At 34.5% G+C, this 22494-nt stretch overlaps 1 protein-coding gene and 2 non-coding genes across 3 annotated transcripts; 1 reads left to right on the top strand and 2 right to left on the bottom strand.

Annotated features, from left to right (window-relative positions):
- The first annotated feature begins 2187 nt into the window (after positions 1-2187).
- On the top strand, positions 2188-13522 carry LOC122029229 (GEM-like protein 1). The gene is made up of 4 exons (XM_042588168.1): positions 2188-2668; positions 2759-2860; positions 11251-11522; positions 13126-13522. The coding sequence occupies exons 1-4, from the start codon at positions 2188-2190 to the stop codon at positions 13321-13323; spliced, it is 1053 nt and encodes a 350-aa protein (XP_042444102.1). The 3' UTR covers positions 13324-13522.
- Positions 13523-14027: 505 nt separating this feature from the next.
- LOC122030731 lies at positions 14028-14123 on the bottom strand. The gene has a single exon (XR_006125580.1). It is a non-coding gene; the product is annotated as a small nucleolar RNA R64/Z200 family (small nucleolar RNA).
- A 139-nt stretch (positions 14124-14262) lies between these two features.
- On the bottom strand, positions 14263-14338 carry LOC122030730. The gene has a single exon (XR_006125579.1). It is a non-coding gene; the product is annotated as a small nucleolar RNA Z199 (small nucleolar RNA).
- Between the last annotated feature and the right edge of the window lie 8156 nt (positions 14339-22494).

Genomic DNA, 22494 nt, shown 5'->3' with positions numbered 1-22494 from the left:
GACATAAGACAAAGAGAAATTATACGAGATTTAGAACAATTACAACTCTTTAGCTAGAATTAGATTAAACCCTTTTGTAATGACTTCTTAGAATTAACAACAGTCTCAAGAAACTATTGTAACCCAAAATTAGGAGAAAGACTCTTTAGTAAGCTTCCAGGAGATTTAGGAAAAGAAATATATAATTGATACCATTTTTTTTATGCTTTTTAGAAGTTAAGTTATAAATAGTAGTTGTTCCAAGTAAAGTGGAACAGTAAATAGTAAAAGACCGTAAAGTTTTTTTTTATTCTTCTTAGAAATTAAGTTATAAATAGTAGCAGTAAAGTGGAATAGTAAGATCGTAAATTAGCAATAAATAGTAATAGTAAATAATAGCAGTAAAGTCAAACAATAAATAATACCAGCCATAGTAATAGAACAAAGTAGCAGTAGCAGTAAATAGTAGCAATAGAACAAAGTAGGTAATAACAGCAGTAATAAAATTTTTATAGTCTTTTTTTTAGGATTTGTTTTTTGAGAAAAGATATCAAGGTAAAAGAATACTTTGTCTTATCTTTTTATTTTCTTGTTTATTTTTCAAGGAGCCTCACCTGTTCAAGATCTCACTGTTTAACCATTGCCCCGTCTTATGATAAGACTTTGGGTAAGATACCCTTCTTACTTAGTCTGCACAAGTCTTATAGGGTCTTATATCTTGCATGTAACTGTGTGGGAGTGGAGTTTTTTTTTAGGATTTGTTTTTTGAGAAAAGCTATTAAGGTAAAAGAATACTTTGTCTTATCTTTTTATTTTCCAAGGAGTCTCACCTGTTCAAGATCTCACTATTTAACCATTGCCCTGGCTTATGATAAGACTTTAGGTAAGACACCCTTCTTACTTAGCCTGCACAAGTCTTATAGGGTTTGATTATTCCTGATACAGTTACTGTTCACCTGTCAGTTATTAAGATAAGGACTAAGGAAAATAACTAAGAAAAGACAGATAGAATAGAGTTCAGTTCATCATAAAAACAATCATGAATCTTACTTAATAGCAAACATTTTATAAGAAAATATAGACAGTATTTACGACTGAAACTTAGAATTTTATATATTTTTACATACAATACATAAAGACAACTTACAAAAAATACTTGAGCACACTGAACAATACACTGAGGAATTTGGACAGTTACATTGTAGTGGGAGAAGTGGATGCCTCCAGAGGAGGAGTTTGAGGGCTTTTTATAGGCAAGAGTGGAGAGTGTTTACTTGGAGAAGAAGGAAAACAGTGAGAGAAGAGAAAAGAGGGATCTGGAAAGAGGAGGCTTATGAGGGACAAGTGGTTGTCCTTTTGTCTGAGTGGAAATATTGTTTGTGTAAGTGGAGAAAAATATCATGGATGATATTTTAGATAAAGTTATCATGGCATGTAAGTGGAGAAAAGCGTCATGGATGACATTTCAGGTAAAGTTATCATGGGAGATGTTGCTGTCATTAGGGAAATATTGTCATTAAGTCTCCATTAAGTTATTTAAGTTATTGTCACTTATGAGATTTAAAGAGAGAGTTTGTGAGCTTTCTATTAGGTTTGGATGCATGTTTTGATGGAATACTATTTTATATGCTCTAGCAGAGAGAACGAAATTTGCTAGTCACTTCTGAGAGTAAATAGATGGTGAATTAATTTAGGAGATACCATAGATTATATTATCGTCAACCTTATATAGAGAATCCGGCTCTAAATAAGTTATTAGATCTTGTGGATTGTAAATTGCAAGTTGTGTACTGCTTTGCTCAATTATATCTTGCATGTAACTGTGTGGGAGTGGAGCTATATAAGTTGAACATGCTGAGAGTGAGAGGTAGAAGGGGATCAGGGTACGAAAATAATAAATATAATTATAAAAAAAATGAAGGAAAAAATAAAAATACAATAATAGTATAGATTAAAAAAATTCATCGGGCACATGTATGAATTTTTTTAATAATTGATTGACATAGTTCCGATTTATATTGATAATTTTTTTTTTTATAGAATAAGATCAGTCATCCTGATTAATTAATATAAACTGAAAATCTAATACTAGCTAATAAAAAGAAAAAAAAATTAAATTTATTTAAATATATATGAAATATATAATAAGAATTAATTCAATACTTTAAGATTTATACATGATTAAATAATTCGGGCCATAAAGAAAAAATGCCATTTCCAAAAACTGTGCGTTCTAATTTTGAGCTGCCATTTAAGGCGTATGAAACGATTGCGCGGTCAGTAAAACTGTGGGGGGCAGCGCACCGCCTTGTCGCGTTCGTCGTTAAATTTGGGATCTCGGTGACCGCGTCACCAAGGAAGCGGCGATTTCAATCCTCAACCAAGCAATTTGATCCGATCGAGATGGATCTAGCCTCGGATCGAGCCGGCAAGCCGCTCGTGGACGGCGGCAGACAACCGCCAGGCGCCGCCCCACCACCACCACCTCCTCCTCCTCCCAATTCTTCTGATTCCGCCCAACCGCACTCCCACCCGCATTCTGACTCTACGCAGGCGGTGACCTGGAGCAGCGATTTGAATAGGGGGACGCCCCCCTCCGCGCCTCCTAATGGTGATGCTCCTGCCGCCCCTGTCCGGACCCGTCACAACCCCGATGCGAATCCCTCGCCGGCAGACTACGACAACAAAAGTAAATGGTTTCTTATTCTTGTCCTTCTCTCTGCATTTCTGATTATGATACAAAGAACAGCTGGTTGATTTTGGAGTTCGTGGTGGTTAGATACCATGGAGACGGTTAAGAACGTGCTTAGCAGATGGGGGAAGAAAGTAGGAGAGAAAGCAAAGGCCGCTGAGGCCTTCTCAAGAGATACATGGCAACACTGTGAGTACCATACGTATTTGGATGACTTCTCGTATAAAGAGTTTGATTCTCTTTTTGTGGACACTTTTCTGAATACTTCTATACTTTTGAAGTAAACGGTGTTGTTTGATAAGATGTCCGCGGAAAATTAGCAGTGATCTACAAAATGATGTTTTTTTTTTTAAATTGTTTTTTCCCCAAATTATAGCTTATTTGATCTTGTTCCTTATTAAGCGGAAGTGTTGGTGTCATTAACCAAATAGCTCCTAACCTCAATGAATGTAGATGAGACAATTCCGTTAGCATCACTTGTCCCTCTTTGTCCATGTGACGAGGGCGATATAAAATACATGCACACAATGCAACTTGCAACTAAAACATAAGCATCCAATGGAACAAATTAATCATCATATTTAATTGATAAAATTTATTTAAGAAATCTAGCAGTTAAATATTATTTAGAGCAATCACCTACTTCCCTATTTGGCCCCTATAGTATTCTCCTCGGCTAAATTGAGTGACAACACCAAAAAATATCCAGCTACAAAAAAGAGAAAAAAAAAACTTGTGAGAATGCAACAGTATGTGTGTAGTAAAAGGGTTGGCAAAAAGTTAGTAGGAAATGGACTAATACAACTAACTATACAGTAAATAAATGATCTCATGAACACCATCTTATATCATTTTTAATTAGCTTTTTTGTTTTTAAGCAAGCTTGATCATAGTGAACTTCTAGATTAGCTTATCATGACTTTATCATGGCTATGCTCCAGCTAAGATCCATGTGGTGGCAAGAGACGTGGGTAAAGCTATGAAAGGGCTCAATTTTGCTACAATGTCTTGCTCTCTTTAGTTTCTTCAATTCAAAACATTGTTGTGACAACATCAGAAGCCGAAGCCATTCGACATTGTTGCACTTTCAACAAGCAACGAACATGTTCTTCCCTTTCCACCTTATTTTGCATCTGCAATCCTCTCATTGTGTTACCACAATAAGCCCTAGTTTTGTCCATTTCTGTGTCTTGTTGGTTCTTCCTCGTAAACCTTGATCCCATGCTATTATTGGTGAACAAATCTTTTGCCACCTCAAGCTTAGAAAGGGCTATGCCTATTTTGTGCATATGGAAGTGGTTCCATTTATATAATGGTAGTGCCTAACCTTGAAATTTCTTACTCGTTTATTTAAAAATTGTTGTAAAGCATTTGTTCTCCTCATTTAGGGTGGTAACTACAACAAGAAATTTATCAATGTTTTGGTACCTAATAGGGGGAATTGGCAATACCTATATATGTATCATTAATAAATAAGATATAACCCCCACGGGTTGGTGTAGTTGGTACCTACATGGGTGGTTGCTCCAATAGATTTTGGGGTCAATTCCCAGCGGTTGCAAAATACCTCGTTGGTGCTTGACCTCCCCCATGCAAAGAGCCATTGCATTAGGACAAATGCCCCTCAGGATTTACCTCCTTCCAGAGAGTGTGGGGCAGTCATGGGGAGGCCGTGGTGAAGGCTTCACCTTTTTTCTCCAATTAATGATTAAGATATTTTTTATATGCACCTTTACATATATGTGTATTTACAGATAAGTTCATAACACTCCTCTTAGGCTAGTTCAAGTATATTGTAGAAATTTAGCTTGTTATAAATGTACTACGCTTTTTCAAAGATCTAGTCAATAGTTTCGTTAACTTATCATTAGATTACAAATGAAGTGGTGATTTCCTTAGTTTTCACTCTCTCTCATGTTAAGTGAATCAATATCTAAGTGCTTTGTTCTCTTATGAAATATTGGATTCAAAGCTCTATGCATATAACCTACCCTACCTCAATCATTAGTTGTTTAATCAGATGGTTTTTACATATTGCTACGGTTATGGCACTATACTTTGGCCTCTTCACTTGATCAAGCTACAATGTTTTTTTTTTCTTATTTGTTTAAGAAACTAGAGTACCTCTTAAGAGAACATAATATCTATATATATAGCGGTACTGTATGTGAACCTGCCTAATTTGTACCAAAATAAAAAAGATGACCTTGATGACAAAATAAAATATCTTTCCCTTGAGTATTTTTTGTAATCTTAGATTTCTTAAGGCTATGAACCAACTGACTGATCACACTAATAATAAATGAAATGTTTGATTTGGTGATTGTGAGAGAATTTATGATCCTACCAACCTTTTGTATTTCCTTGGATCATTTAGATGGAGATAAAATTTTCAATTGTGCAATTCTGATGGAGTCATCACTAGTGATGATAATGTTATCCATATAGGTTCCTGAATTATAAAATAATGTAGAACACTAATTGATCTATAGTACTCTTGGCCATGTCATGTTACATAAGGGTTGAGTTGAATTTTCTAAACAAATCACTCAAAAATTATTTCAATGCACACAGTGATTTCTTTAACTCGAACACAAGACTATTGTCCTCTTGAGCAATGAAGCCTAAAGGTTACTCATATAGAACTCCTTAGAAATATCAATGTAAAAGAAGACATTCTTAATGTAAAGCTTTTAAAGGGACTGGTGGAAGACAGCAATAAAGGATAAGAAAAGAAGGACCGAATTGATGCTTACCACTAGGGAAAATATATCAATATAGTCACCATAAATCTAAGTGAGACCCTTAGGTATTTAGACGAATTTTAAGACGATCAACAGTGCCATTTGATGGGCATTTAACTGAGAAAGCCAACATTCAACCCATAGTTGACTTTCTTAGAGGAAGACAAACAAGCTCCTATGTATCATTAGAGTGGAGAACATCCTTTTCATTAAACCTAACATGCTGCCTATCCTGAATTTGAAAGTATCTTAGGGGCATTCTTAAGAATTGACTATGAAGATAAAGATGCCAAAAATAAAGTATTTAGATGACAAAATGCATAGGATATAAAAGGAGAAAATGAATGTAAACTAGAACACTTATGAGTACCTTTATAAAAAACAATGGGAATTCCCAAATCAGAAGGGGGATTTAATATGATGAACGGAGGGCAAGAGAGTTTCAAGGAGATCTTGGAGTGTTGTTATGGAGCTATCATCAATTGTACACTCATAAGGGAGGCCCCTTAGGTAGTGAGTTAGTAGCAGCAAATGGTGGGGAGAGGTCTACTAGTGGTGAGGTAGGAAAGGATACTAAAGTAGAAACTGAGAAAACTTCCTGTATAGACTCATCTAGAGATAAAGTAATGGAAAACAATGGGGATTCGAAAAGGGTACAGTAATACAACTAAAGGCATGACGTGTCTCAAGAAAGTAACAACGATAAGATAACTTATAATATCCGGGGGATATTAGGTGAACAAAGTTAGTGCATCCAAAGATCCATGGTAGAAGACAATACATAGTATCTAATGTAAAAAAAAGAAGATAGTGAAAGCAATTTAACCATAGAAAGTAGTGGATGATATACAATAGACAAGACAATATGCAGTGAGAATAGAACCACCGAGAAAGAAAGAGAATAGACATGTTAAAGTAGAGTCCAAATAATCTCAACGAGATGTTAGTTTTTTTATTCTGCTTCACCATTTTGCGGAGGTGTATATAAACATAAGGAATGATGAAGAACATTATTATTTGGTAAAAATAATTGAAAACATGAGAATAGAAAAAATCTAATAAAAGATAGAGAAAAATTCAGAACAATTTTTCATTAGAAAATAGTAGGTCAATTGAGAATAATTTTTAATAATAGTGATGAAGTATTAGAAACTATTGGTAGAACCAGCGAATGAAATACTGTTCCGTGTCGCCCGGCAGGGATGGTTTTTATCGTTCCGCCAGGGAGGCGAAAACGGCACATCACAAGCGATTGTCTTGAGTAGCAAGGATACGTCACCGGATGCTTTCGGTGTCGCCGAAGGCGTCGTGGGGCGCCTGAAGCGTCCCGAGCGCCACAGGCGTCGCGACGCGACGTTTCTGGCGCTTCCAAAAGCATCGCCGGATGCTTTCGGTGCTGCTGGAAGTGTTGCGGGCGCGAGCGTCGGGGCATTTAGGGTTTAGGTTACTGTGCAAAATTAATATTTTAATTTAAATAAATCAAACAATTCTTACTTAAGTGTGATATTTGAAAGAGACTTTCATCAACCCTAATTAAATTATTCCAATAAAATATAAAAAATATATTTTAAATTAAAAAAATTAATAAATTTTATTAAATAATATTCTGAAATTGTTTTGAATGTTTTAAATTTTATTTAAAAATTCTAAAAAATCTAATTTTTTTTAAAAAAAACTTTTTTAAAAAAAAAATTCTATTGTTTCAAAAAAAATTATAAAAAAATTTATTTTTTAAAAAATTATAATAAATCAAATTTATATTCTGATTTTTTTAAAAATTATTTTGTATTTGTTTACTATTTTAATGTTTAATTGATATTCTAATTTTTTACTATTTTAAATATATATTATTTAAATTATTAATTAATTAAATAAATAAATAGTTAATTTATATAATTATTATATATAAAATAGTATTTTGTATTAATTTATATAATTATGATTATTAAATCTGGGCATTGGAGAACTATAAATGTTACCTAAGCAAAATATTACAAGAACCAATGTTTCCATTTGATTCACGCCACTCCGTTTAGTATTAGTAAGGTAACATACTATGATGTATCAATTTTAATTCGAGTTATTGATAGATCAATTTTCTTTAAAAAAATTATATTTAATTATTTTTCTAACAATATTAAGTTGTTTAATAATGGAGAATTTATATAAAATCAATATACAACTTATTTTTAAATTATACACAATAAATATATTTATCTAATAATTACTATATATATATATATAAAACTGTATCGTTCCAGTCTGGGACTGAAACATCAGCACGGGTCGAGATTTTAAACCTTGAGTAGAACTAACTTGTTTTAAACTTTAAACATTTGAATGAACCAAAGGGTATAGAAGTGTGCTTATGAACATTACTAAAGTCTAGAGAATTTACTATACTTTAACTTTAAACATGACTTACTATATTTACCTAATTGCTAGGGTTGCATTAAAAAATTTGAAGATTAAATAAATTAAGAATCATCTGCCTTGAATTTCAAAAAGATGGATGACTAAGATGACTATAAAACGAGGCAATGCTATAGTTAAGAGAGTTGAAGACAATAATGGCACATCCAGCTAGTAAAGTCCATGAGGCTCATTCCTGACATCAATTACCTTGCCTCTCCTTGAATCCTGAATCAAAATAAAAATGGTGCCAAAGATGATAGAATAATTCATTAATATATTAAGCTTATTGATAGACAATAAAGTCAGTGAAACCTGAGGGATATAAAACATAAAAGATTAATGTACCATAGATAAAAGGGAAACATCTCCAAAGACAGACACCAATTGACTACCATCGCATTGATAGGATGTGGGAAGGTGTGAACAAAGAAAGAGGATATGCTACTGGTGATATATGCAAAGGTTCCTGAGTGAGGATTCAAGGAGACAGATATGGAATATACAAATAGTAGGGGTACTACCATGGGCAAATGAGTTAACTAGCTGACATGAAGTACTAACAATAGATTGGAGCCGGAGGTGCCTTGGGGTACTCCTCTACAACAATAATTATAGTAAGACTAGACTGAGTTGACAGAGAGAAAGTATCAAACTAAGCTATAGTGGGAAATTTTCTGTCATGGCCAGGAGATGAACACATGATGAAGATGGGGGCTTCACCTACTACTTGGTCTCACGAGAATCACTGACACAAAGTTGAATAAACATAGGCAAATCAAATAAAGGGGCAAATTCCATCTTTAGAGATTTTACTTGAGACTTCACTCTGCAGTCAGATGAGGTGGTGTTCAAGCTATCATGGTGACGCAGGATCTAGTGGTGTTTGATCTGCATGTGATTGATGTCACTCGATCCACAAGTGACATGCAGATAAGGGAAAGACTCCACAACTAATGCTTGTGATTGAGTAAAATTCAATTGAGTAGAATAGATCAGTGACAAACATAGCTACAACGAAGAGTAGGATGGCGAAAGATACATGGAAGTCTTGATTGCTGAACATGAAGCATAGTGGAGACTGACTCTCACTTTTATAAAAAAAAATGATAAATCTGAAATAATGTTGAGGAGTGAAATTATTTCCAACCTTGAACCCTAGGTAGGCCCCATTGTTAATTAGTAACATATTTTACATATACACCCATGTATATGTATAGATGTGCATATTTACTGATTGGTGATTGGTCCACAACAGTAGCAAATTAAATGTCTCTCAAAGTTAGAATGTGTTTCAAAGGTAAAATCCTTATCTTTACTGTGAGGTCTCCTTTATTGAATAGGAGACCCATTATGGTGCATTAAGGCAAAGGGCGATTCAAGTGGTGATACTTGTATATCGTACATTAGTAGTCCTAAAATGATAAATGTTATCATCGTTATAAGCCCTATTGAAGCAGTGGGGAAAAGGGGATGGGTCTGGATGTTCCTTGTTGAGGAAAATTTTATTTTCCTGATAGATTTTCCATGCCATATCCTTCTTGTTCAACTGTTGTACTGATCTGAATAGCTAGACATTGAGAGCTTGCTTGATCCCTAGTGGTTGAATAATAGATAATAGGGTCCCCACCACATGGAAAAATTGAATATTTTTATTTGCTATGCTAACCACCTAGTTGATTCCTTGGCTTGTGCAGAGGGTTTGTACCAACGTTTAGGAGTTATAGCTCAAGGAGTTGTAAGTGGATCGATTATATAGAGATTGGTGATGAGTTTGGATGTCTTTGTGGTGATTTTATACCGTTTTCAGCTTTATGTAGTTGTTGCCCTATTTGGTTCAACAAGATATAGTGTTTTCAGATTTATCTAGACTTTTCAAATTTGGATCTCAAGTGGATTTTGGGTACCTTGTCTAAATGACCAATTAAGTTAAAGAATTCACATTTAATTATAACATATAACTTATCTAAAATATAAATACATTTAATAAATCACCTATTCATGGAGTAATTTACTCCAATAAAAAACCTATAAATCTAATAAGTATATTTAGCGATATGATAGTCCTAATTTATTTACTTCTGCCTATCGTGACTCTAAGAGGCACCATTAAATTTCAATGTTTCTACAATTTCATATCTTCTGTTCCTTAAAATCACATTATCTCCTAGTTGCAACTCATTTTACTTAATTGATATTGCCACTAACCTTATTATTGAGCATTCATTAACTCATTATTTTGGCCTAGCCCACAAATCTGATTACCGACTCAGTTCAATTGAGTCTGATTTAGCAGTCAATAGCTTCCCATAAGTCGATCCTTGATTTGGAATCAATTTTTCTTAACTTGGCAGACTTGGTTGGTTTTTAATGTTGGTCAAAGCTAACCTGACTCAACCCAATTTCACCCCTATCTACATATGTGCATTCCATTTAAAGCTTGTTCTACTTCTAAAGTTTGAAGTCTACGATAAAAATTTAAATTTTTATACTAACATTCACAATAATGTATAAATCGATAGCATGCTCAAATAGTAAGCTCTTTTTTATTCTTCTGCAATTCAGTGATTCAATCGCATATCAAAGACAATTGAATATTTGATGAGCAACTTCGGTTTCTCTCTTTTTTTTTTTTTTATCGTAGTTAACTTGGGGTTTTTATTGGAACATTTCAATAGTGTAGATTCTTGAGTGGCTTTATAAGGAGGGATTTAAGTTGGGAGGTTAGATAGCAAATATTGACATGGAGAATTTATTAAATGGTGAAACAAATTGCTCTACTTGAACTTTGATCTTAGTCATAGTGTCATCCTATTAATTCTTGGAATCCCATGTAGCAGCTAATTGACAAAGAAGAGCACATCTCATTCTGTAGGTGATATAATGATGGCCCGATAAACTTGTATAGTTGAATTTAGGAAAGAGTAAAAACTTAGGAATGAGAGAGCATAATTTTCTCTTCGTAGGCTGACTTCATCAATTTTAACTTTCGAAGTTTATGCTAGTAGAGTGATTCTGTTTACTTGCACGTAACAAAATGTTTCAGTTTCTTTTCTTCCATACTGCTATGAACTATCTTGTTAGTTTTCAAAAGCTTGCGACACCATGAACAATAACAGATTCTTTGGAAGCCATTCAAGACAAAAAAAAAAAAAGGATCCTGAAATTCAAAGAAATGTTATCATTGCAAAGAGTGTAATACAATATTAGTAGCACCAACATTATACTGGTATACCTGTTGTTTTCACCTACCTATTGAATAGGTTATGTATTTTCTTCAGTTATAAATGGTGTTTATTCTACCGCTTACTGACAAGGAAGCCATGTCTTACATTTATGGATTAATCTACAAAGTGAACTATGCTTAATTGTATAAATTCTCAACTTGCTATTTGCACTAAAACATGATCATTCTCCATCCAGTGAAAACAGGACCTAGCTTGGTTGATGCAGCTATGGGAAGACTCGCTCAGGGTACCAAAGTTATAGCAGAAGGCGGTTATGAAAAAATTTTCCGACAAACTTTCGATGCATTTCCTGATGAGCAACTTATAGATTATTTTGTTTGCTACCTATCAACATCAGCTGGCCCAATAATGGGAGTCCTTTACCTCTCTACTGCAAAACTTGCCTTTTCTAGTGATAACCCTCTTCCTTACAAATCTGGACAACAGACTGAATGGAGTCATTTTAAGGTATATTTTTTATCCACCAAATTTATATCAGGAATATCAAGTTCTCACATTTTTTTTCCTAGGAAATGCCCACCTCATGCTCTTGTTAGTCATTGCATGGACAGTTATTGTATTAGTAGACTTACAATTGAATTGCCTATATTAATAGTTATTAGATGCATATTGAACTCATCTGGTATGCCTGTCTCAAATGGATACCTAGCTAGCAGTTCAACAAAAGACTAGCCTAACAGCTCAAAATTATTGTTTGATCTTGTGCTAGGCTGTATGGCTTCATGTTCTACCCATTCAGTCCTTTACAATCGCAAAGTATTGATATTTTCCCATATTGGGTTCTGTTTTATCCTTAGTTATGGTATCAAGATTCTCAAAACCATGAATATCGGAGATCTATTTTACCTAATTCTGGGATCTTGATACACACAACAATATCCCATACACGTCAAACCTATTTCTTACATTGATATTTGGACTATTAATCTTCTCCTCATGTACCCGTGTTGTTGCACTTGACACTGCAAGTTGAGCACCTAAATACGTCGATCACTTTTATAACAAAGGTTGATCCGTCACCTCAGCGGCCCCATAGAGCCGGCCCCACGGGAATGAAAGGAGGCAAATTCAGGTATAGGCAGGAGGCGCATGGTAGAGTGAATTCTAGATCGTGTAAGATTCGACCCCGACTGTTACACCAGAAATACTATGAGCTCACTGTTTGCGCTACGTCCTGAGGACTTACGTCGATCACTTTAAAAATAAAATTACTCAGATATTATAAGCAATTAATGGTTGTAAATCAAGGTGTCGGACATCTAGACCTGTACCTATTTCAGATAGCATAAGCAATTAATGGTTTGTTGCAATTTCTCACTACCTTTTTTTTAAAAAAAAATATACTATCTGCACTATGATAGATCCAGAAGCTTGTAGTGATGGTAATTTGCTTAGACATTTTTTCTCTGCAGTATTATGTTGACGATTAATCTATAAATTAATCAGTTGACTCTCTTGAAGTGAGTGAACTCAAAAGCTGCTAGTTAGATAGCTGATCAAATAGGTTCGATGCAACATTTAATATTTTAGCAATTGATAGAAGAACAACCTAAAAATTCTCAAGTGATTTACTCTCGCCTATTCTTGGATCTCTGCGTAGAAGCATAATAAACAACAACCTTAATGGATTAAATTGAACAAACATTGCATTTTCTACTTTAATTCAGTTTACTTTCAATTTTCTACAAGTTTATTTTCCTGAGCCCCCACTGATCACCTCCTCACCATATCTTTTGCTTCATCGACTTGGATAGTGATCTTCAGTCCTCAAATTGTTTTACACAGCCTCATGCATAGAACCTTGTTTTCGTCCTGTGTTTCTTTTCTTTTCTATACACTAGCAGATTGTAATAAAAAAAAATTAGTGTCAGTAAGTTTTTACGATTTAATGTACTTAATCTTATCTGTGATTTAATATGATTAATATGAAGTATTCTTTTTTTCCTTCTCGACTCATATATGCTTTGTTAATATAATCAAGTTTATCATTTAAGCTTTGTTAATATAATCAAGTTTATCGATTGAAATTCTCATCATGATTAATTTGCAGATTGCAATTCCCTTACATCAACTGATGTCAATTGTGCCCTCTATTAGCAAAACAAATAGTGCTGAAAAGTATATTCAAATAGTCTCGGTTGACAATCAAGAATTCTGGTTCATGGGATTTCTGAATTACGACACTGCTGTGCACCGTTTGCAAGAAGCTTTGCGCGATATGCAAAAGGAAACATCAACTCGACGATAGATCCAGATGTTCCAACCATGTTACTTTTAGTGGGGCAATAGATTCAGGTGTTTCTATGGCGCATGTCAATATTTATTTACTTTGTTCATGTAAATGCAGTTAACAATTGATTTGTGACCTTCAAACTTTGCTTCATGTCAATTACATGTTGGTTTTACACTCAATTAACTTTGTTTTCTTGTTCAATCTTTCTTTTTCATTAAATTGTATTTTTCCTACCTTTTTCATTCTACTATATATTTTTTCCCATTCTACTTTTGTGTGCATAAAAAACAACAAAAACCCTTTCAGAACTTTTGATATTTTTTTAGCTTAAAATATTATTTTTTAAAACTTTTAATAAAATAAACAAAAATTATTAATCTATAATTATACAAAAATCAATAAAATTAAATTAATCAATCATTAATGGAATTAGGAAGTTCAATTTAGTCAATCAAAATATTTTTTAAATAAAAAATATATACTTTTTTGCTTTATCAAATTTTTAAATAAAATGTTCAACTATCTAATGCTAATCACTTGATAATATCATCCATCAATTGATATTTTTCAAAAAAAATTAATTCAATAATCGATTAAATATATCAATTACTTAAGCTTAATATATAAATAATAAATTTATAACTATTTTATTAAAAAAAATCGATAAAAAAGTATTTTAGTTTTACAATCTGATAAACACGATTTGAAAAAATAAAAGGCCTGGCTCAGACAAATGAAACGTCTTCTCATTGATATCGAAATATCTCTAAAGTCTGACATGAGTTTCTCGATTTCATTATTCATCATCGCACAAGCAAATAACAACGTAAAAATTTCTGAATTAAAGAATCAAGTTAAATCCAAAAACAAATTTAATTGCATGAAATAACCGATAAAAAAAACTACAATAAACAAGTAAATATAGAAATATAATACAGCCAAAAAAAAAATAGACATCATCAGAGACTTATAAGCCAAAATCATGAAACACTTCATTACTTTATTGCAGAAGTTTCTCATCACATGATCGAATGCCTCTTGACAAAGGGAATATAGAAACAACCTTAAACACAGGGAAACAATCTACGAGGACACGGAAACACGAAGAAGAGAAGCGCGAAGCAAGACGCAGTAGAAAAACCGAACAGACGAAAGGAAGCGGCGGACGGACCTGATGTGAAGGTAGCCTGAGATAGAAGTAATTTATAGCCAGCTGAGGAAACCCTAAACCTAATTCTTTTCGACCGGTCCACAGGCGGCTGTATGTTGCTGTCTTATATCTGAGCCGTCCGTTAATATCATAATCGAACTAATGGATTAATCAATGATTGGGTTATAGGGAGGGCACAACTAAAGGAATGCTTTTCTTTTTTCTTTTTAAAATTCAAACGACTGAGTTTTAAAAAATATCCTCAAATTTTATCAATTCATTTATTGACGAATTCAAACGGACTGACTCCTAGGGGGAGTAATTTTCTTTTCTTACAAAATTTAAAATTAAAATAAAAAACTGGGCTTCGCCTCATAATCATCGATCTAAATTTAAAAATTTGATAAGTATAGTGGTAAAAAAGTGAAATCCGTCAATTGATCGGTGATAAGGAGATAAATTGAGAAATTATAGTTGATAAATACGAATTTTTTTTTTGATTTTATCGAGATTCAAATCCTTGTTCTATGATAAAAAAAAATTGACAAACATGGTGGTAAAAAAAATGAATATGCCCCTCGTCAATCCGTCTCAAGGCCAACACGGAGGAGGTAAATCACAGACGGCTACTAGCCTTCGGAATAGTGACTAGCACATAAGGGAAACATTTACCCCCGCCAATCCGTCCCTAAGTCAACACGGAGGAGGTAAATCACGGGTGGCTACTAGTCATTAGTACAAATGGCTAAGACATGGGGGAGGTTATACTCGATCATGCTGAATTTCAACCCCAAGACCTCATATGACAACACCCTATATTTTAACTATCGCATCGCCCCATGTATTAACCATCAAACATGAACCTAGAATCCACATAAATTAGATTGAATTGAAAATTTATGAATCCATTTTTGCTATAAATGACAAATTTTTTGATGGATCTATAATCAATCCTCCGAAAATGCATATCTAAATTTTTTATTGTAGTAAAAATATGATTATCTTCGTCCCAAATGTTCGTTAGTTCTTTCGAGATTACGTGAACAGTCAAATTGATTAGGCAATGGGAAAGATTTTTTTTAGACATCCGTTGAAAATTAAACTCTTATTCTATTATAATAAATTGGCTAATCTCAATCCTGAGTTTCCATGGAAGCACATCTATTATAATAAATTGGCTAATCTCAATCCTGAGTATCATGGAAGCACATCTAAATTTCTTAGAAAGAAATGGTGGAAGGTTGGGTGAAGATTAGACGCCTTAATTATATATTATAAAAAATATCCTTCGGGATATCAATAAATATTATCATGAAAATAGATTTTTATTCTACCACTACATTATAATTACTAATTGAGGCCATTAAAATATATAAGATTGAGGACAGAACCTCTTGATCACTTTTTGTGATTCAGAAGATGATTCATAGATATGTATTGGTAGAATAAATGGTCCTCACTTATAAAATAAGTGTGGACCATTTATCCCCACCAATATATATCTAGAGACCATCTTTAAACCACAAAAAATTATTGGATTCAACTCCACAAGGCTAGCCAATAATAAATGCTAAATAATTTGTAAAATAATATAACATTCTTTTAACACAATGTTATAACATAATAAATGTTAAACGATATAATTGACTCACGCAAATATGACAATGAATATATTGAATTTTTACCGTCACATTAATTTTGAAATAGACAATTTAATTTTATATTTTATCAATCAAATAAATTCAAAAAGCTCGGTAACTTTAGACATGACACCCTAACTTCATTAATAATTCAATCCTCTGCATGATAATTAAATTCTAATTATTTGAAAAATACGCATTGCCTCTTATCATCATATTAAATCTGGGGCTAAATATGATAATGAAGAATATACTTAAAAAAATACAAATATATAAAAACAAATTCATGCCATATCAATAAAATAAAAATAAATTATAATAAAAACAAAGTGATTACACTTATCCTAAATATCTACATTCTAAATTACCTGATCAATCTATAACAGACCCTAAGTAAAAAAAAAAAAAACTACAAACGTCATCTCAAGTCTACAGACATAGAGAGAAAACAAGAGAGAGTAAACACAAAAATACAAAGAGTAAGAATATAAGTGTACATAATCAAATTATTGAAGGTAACAATAAATTTTATTATTTTTTTTCTTATTCTTTAGCATCGTAATTATTCTTTCATTCCCTTTTTAATTAGCTTGATTAATTCTCGTTTGTTTCTCTCTCTTTTGTTTTTTCTTCCAATTTTATACAATTTACTACCTTACTTTACATTGTAATCAAAATAATTTATTAAAAAGATGAAGAACCTAGAATTTTTACATATTAAAAAGTGTCTGAATAACTTACGATCTATAAGAACATATAAAATAATTGTGAACAACTTATCATATAAAATAATGAACTAGGTAACAATAAATATGGGGTGATTGGTTTGACTCTATGAAAATTTTCTATCAACTATTAGGATAAATCAGGAAATGTTCATAGTGGGTGGTTTAGAAGTCCAACTTCTTATGGTTGTGTAATCTATTTGGAAGAAAAATTTCTACAAATGCTCAGTAGCTGGAGATCGAACCGTGGATGCCTGGATGACAACTTGGTGCCCTTCCGCTACACCATGAACTATAAAATAGGGGTGAATGCTACATATCCACTTGATAAAGAATGTGTTGGTGTAGTGAACACTAATAATCAAACTCATATTTTGATATATGACAAAAGGTTAAAGTTAGATATTATGTGTTTTAATTTATTTACCAAATGTGAAGAACTGAAAGACTTGATAGGATTTGACACTAGGTTGAAGTCTAGTTAGGTCTGGAAGACTTGATAACTGGCAGGAAGCCCATATAAGTTGATATCTGACAAGAAGTCCAGTTGAGTCTATAGGATTTGACAATTGACTGAAGTCCAGATGGGTATATGACAGGAAGACCTGGTGGTTCAAGAGATCAAAGTCAAGTAAGACTGCAAGTGGTAAATTGAGGTAAATAATTGGAGGAGAGATATAGTGAGGGCGAGCCCCAATGGGGCTATAGGTGCTAGTCTAACTTAGATCCATTTTGGAAATTTAAGTTGAAACCAAAACTAAATCCTATTCTATAGGATTTAACTCATAAAATGTTATTATATTTTATACTATTGTTTGTTATGCGCCTGGAATGGCCTAAATCCAGTTTCACGTGTAGATAAGTTGACAGAAGCTGATTGGCTGACCTACGTTAGCTTCCTTCCCGGTGCCTAGGAGTGGTCCGGACCCTTGGGAAGAGATAGAGGTGACTTGGATAGAGCTTTGCCGAGGTACAACCATGTCAGTAATCCAGGGGCCCAAGTGTGGTTCGGGCGCACAGAGTTGAATAACTCAGCGTTGAAGCAAGATCGGATAAACTTCAGTGGAGGCGCCCGGGGGTGGCCCAGGTGCCTGAATGAGCCTTTAAAAGCAACTTCGACTAGCGGCTTCAAGATATTAATTGCTATTACTTTTTTACTTATGTGCCGCACTGAAACACTCTCTACAATGCTAATAAGCTGCCCCGATAACCAACGTTCAAGATTATACTTTTCAGTTGTTGGTATACTTCTTTTTAATTGTATTTCAAATTCCATATTTCCGTAATTGTTCGAATTAATAGTGGATTACCTAACAAAAATACTAAGTGAGTACGGATATTAGAGTAAAAATTATCGAAGACTTCAAAGTAAGTAAAAAAAAATGTTAGTATCGTTATATTTTTTATTTCTGTTGTCTTACTCTTGTATTTTCTAACTCTTGTGTTTTCTAAGAAAATGAAAAAGCGACCGTGCTATTCACCCTCTAACACTTTTTCAAGCTTACAATAAAATGCATATGTCTATATAAGGCAACAATCCACAATCTGCTTAAAATGCATCTCACATGAAAAAAATTATTTACGTCTCACAATCCATCCAATCAGTAAAACATCTCATATAATATGACAGAAACCTACTAGGACAACAAGATACAAGAACCTTTTTCTTAGCACGAAGTCAAATGCTCGATTCATAAACCAATATAATTTATTAGATTCTTATTCTAGTATAAACAGTCATGTAACTCTTATAAAATATAGATACAAAACTCTACAATATTAAAATTGTTATATTCGTTTCCTTGTTAATTTATTTTGAGAAGTCATACAACTCTTTTGGAGCCACAGCGAAGCTCTTTCGCATAAATTATCTATTATTCGATTAGTTTAACATAATCAATTATGTAATTATTTTGATCAATCATCAGGATTTTTATGATAATTCAAGTTTCTTTAAGAGGACTAGTCTAGGTCTTCATATTTTCTTTTAACTTTAAATTGTCTCTTGGTAATCTAATCGATAAATTTCAATAGAGAATGGATTAGAATGTAAAAGGCAAGCAAAATAAGAGATACTAACACTAATTATTTCCTAATAAAGCATAATTAATCTCAGGGTATATATCTTTATTAAATTAAATCATGTATAAGATAAATTTTAAAAGAAAATAGGAACATCCATATAGTTTATGCTAAAGGTTCTATGTTGACGACCTGGATGCTCTGCACGGTTGACTCTACAGTCATTTGTAGAAATATAAATCAAGAAATCAAGTAGGCCACTACGTTGGAGGATATTTTTTACCGACTTCACTGGGAATCAACCCTTGCCAATTTTCTATAACTCTATCACATAGTAACCAGCTTAGCTATGCCGTGGGAACACCAACATAGTGATTTCACAAGGCAATGCTAAGTAGCCATTGCAGGAGAGAGTGGAGACCTTTTTGTTTGGTGCATGACAGTCGTTGCTAGCTCCCTCAAAAAAATGACTATCAATGCAACCTTACTATAAGAATAAGGGAAATTGGCTAATCTAGAGTTTGCTTGACACACACGAGAAGAAAAAGAAAATAAAGGAGGAGAAGACAGCATTGGAGGATGTTCTCCCTTGTTCGCAATGATGGAGTTAGAAATTAGGTTCTATCTGGGTTAAAAGGGCCCCGGACTGATGTGGGATTGATAGCGATATTGGACCCCGACTAATAGTGTGGAATTTACTTAAAAACTAAGAAATACAAAGGAATAATTAATAAAATTAAGTGACATTCGGGTGGGGCCCTTGGCTAAAGCCTGGGTACAACAAAGCCTAGCTTCACCCTTACCCGTTAGTGTAATTTTCCTTAGGTCAAGGTAGACCAGGTTGACTAAGCTTGAGTTGACTCAAGTTTGAGTTTTGATGTTTAAGTTTCGATGTTTGATAATATATGAAGATTACATATGCAATCGTTCATTTGGGGAGATTGTTGGAGTAATTTCCTCTAGTCAAAGTTTGAACAGTTTGATCTAAAGAAGAGTTAAGCAGGTCAACGTTGACTAGATTCTTGACTAGGAAGTCCTAGTGAGTGAAGCTAGGCAGAAGGAAAATCTTAGTGAGTGAAGTCAGGAGAAAGTTCTAGTGAGTGAAGGTAGGGAGTGAAGCTAGGCAGAAGGAAAATCCTGATGAGTGAAGCCAGATGAAAGTCCTAGTGAGTGAAGCTAGGTAGTGAGACGAAAGTTCTAGTGAGTGAAGCTAGGCAGTGAGAAAGTCCTGGTAAGTAAAGCCTGACAGTAGAAATCTAGGTGGGTCAAGGTTGATCGGACATATGGTATTTGGAAGTCCAAGTGGGCCATGGAGGACCAGACACTTGGCATGAGACGGTAAGTCTAAGTGGGTCAAGGTTGATCATATACTTGGCATATAGGAAAAAATCCAAGTAGGTCAAATGATTGATCGGACACTTGGTGACGAAGTCCCAACAGGTCAAGATCGACCAGATGCTAGGCAATGAGGAATTCCAACAGGTCATGATTGACTGGATGTTGGATGTGGAACCCTAGACTTGTGTTTGGTGAGATAGGGCTGGATAATTGATCATTTGATCGATTGGCTAAAGCCCAATCGATCGTCGATCAATTGGGTAGTTATCGCGTGAGCACAGAGGGTTTCCCAATCGATCAGCCGATCGATTGGGACACTTCAATTGATCAGTTGATTGATTGGGAAAGTTTTTCTCGCGAGGACGTGAGGCAGACTGAATCGATTGGTCAATTGATTCTTGGGTTTTCTACGAGAGCACAAAGGCGCTTTGGATCGATCGGTCGATTGATTAAAGCCTCCCCAATCGATTAGGATATCACCATTGTGTAGGACCCTTGGCGACCGGCTAGAGGGGGGTGAATAACTCTGTAAAATAAAATGAACCTTCCTCAAAATTTTGCAGTTTAATTAAACTTACACTTGCATAAACAAAATAAAAGATTGAAAAAGAAGTAAACTAAGAGTAGAGGCACGAAGGGATTACTTGGTTACAATCGGAGAAGTTGTTCATCCAAGGAAGTTGAAAGCTTAGTAAATAGTCTTCTTTAGGCGGAGAAGCCTCTTATAATGTTGGTGGCTCACAAACAAATAATAGAACAAACTAAAAGCATTTATAAGTGTTGTTATGAACCATTGGGACCAGGGTTGTATTTATAGCCCTGGTCGAGATGTCTAGAGGGGTTCTAGGCGCCTGGGAGGGTTCCAAGTGCTTGGGAGGGGATAAACTTTTATTCTCATCGCAACGAAACATGCCACGTCGGGTTCCGAATAATTTTCTGCTCTGAGCACCAGAGTCTGGGTGCCCCGGACAGGTCTAGGAGCCCCAGACCAGCTCAGGGTACCCTAGATCGAAAAATCAGCTTTTGTTGATTTTTCGGTCCCGGTCTTCCGCTCAATTTTCGCTCGCCTTGGTCTGAGTCTTCCACTTCGGCTCCGCTCACTTGGGTGATCTCGGCCATCTGGAATATGGCTCACCCGAACCCAACTTTCGGCTGTCTCGAGCAATCTTCCTCTTCAGCTTGTTGTCCCTCGGAAACGACACGCGCCTCCTTCTCGTCCTCCAACGTACTCTTCTGTAGCACCTCGTCTCTTGCTAGCTGCGTCTTTCACTCGACTTCCTGTGCTCCTAAGTTCTTGCACACTTAGACACAGAGATTAAATACCAATAGTACCTAACCTGACTTAGTTGATCACATCAAAACCATCTTGGGGTGCTTACACGTTGTGCAGATTGTAAGGTATGGATGGCTAGGATCACATGGATCTGACGTGACAATTGATTGGGAGTAGGCCCACTCGATTGGGAGCCCTAGAAGCATAGATATAAAGGTGATAGTGAGTTCAAATGGCATATCTCTTCTTATCTTTTTTACACGACACTCACCGCCAGTTCTTGGGAGCTTAGGGTTGAAGTGCAACTGTATTTCCAAGCTACAAGAGGCTTCTACATCAACAAGAGACTAAGCAAGAAAAGGTTTTTCACTTGTAATCTTGTATTTACTTCTTGTGTGTGTTGTATTCTTGTTGAGAGTGTTGTACAAGATTTCTCCACCTCTGGAGTGTTTCTAAGAAGGAACTTTTCATAGTGGAGAGTGTGCATGGTGTGAATCCTTGGATTAGTCACCTCTTCTTGAGATGGATACCAAGTAAATCCTAGTGTTAGCATTAGAGGGTTTGTTGCTTTAGGTTTATTTGCTGCAACAACGTCAACGAAGCGAGCGAGAAGAGCTATTCACCCCCCTCTAGCTCTCAAAGTGCCTCAATAAATGGTATCAGAGCAAGACCACTTTTCGTCGGACTCATCGTCGGAAGGGCAAAGAGCTAGAGGTAGAAGAAGTTGAAGCCCTAATTTCAACAAATCAAAGACTTCATCAACAAGCTCAACTTCAAGATGAAATTCTGAGATGGACTTGGATTTGACACAAGAGCACTTTCACCATACACATCTTCAAGTTTTGATCTTTGGAAATCAAGGATAAAAAATTTCTTGATGGTGAAAATAGAACAATGGTTTGCTCTAATGGAAGGCTTTCAAGCTCTAAAAAATGACAAGGGAAAATCATCAAAAGAAGCAAATGGAGTCAAAAGCAAATTCAAAGAAGTGGGGCAAATGAGAAAGTGACCAAATTATTGACCAATTTATTGCCAAGA

The sequence above is a fragment of the Zingiber officinale genome, chromosome 10B (genome assembly GCF_018446385.1).
Source record: "Zingiber officinale cultivar Zhangliang chromosome 10B, Zo_v1.1, whole genome shotgun sequence".
In the NCBI taxonomy this organism is placed as follows: Eukaryota; Viridiplantae; Streptophyta; class Magnoliopsida; order Zingiberales; family Zingiberaceae; genus Zingiber; species Zingiber officinale.
Note: the sequence above shows the minus strand (reverse complement) of the source record. Positions and strands in the feature narration are given on the sequence as shown.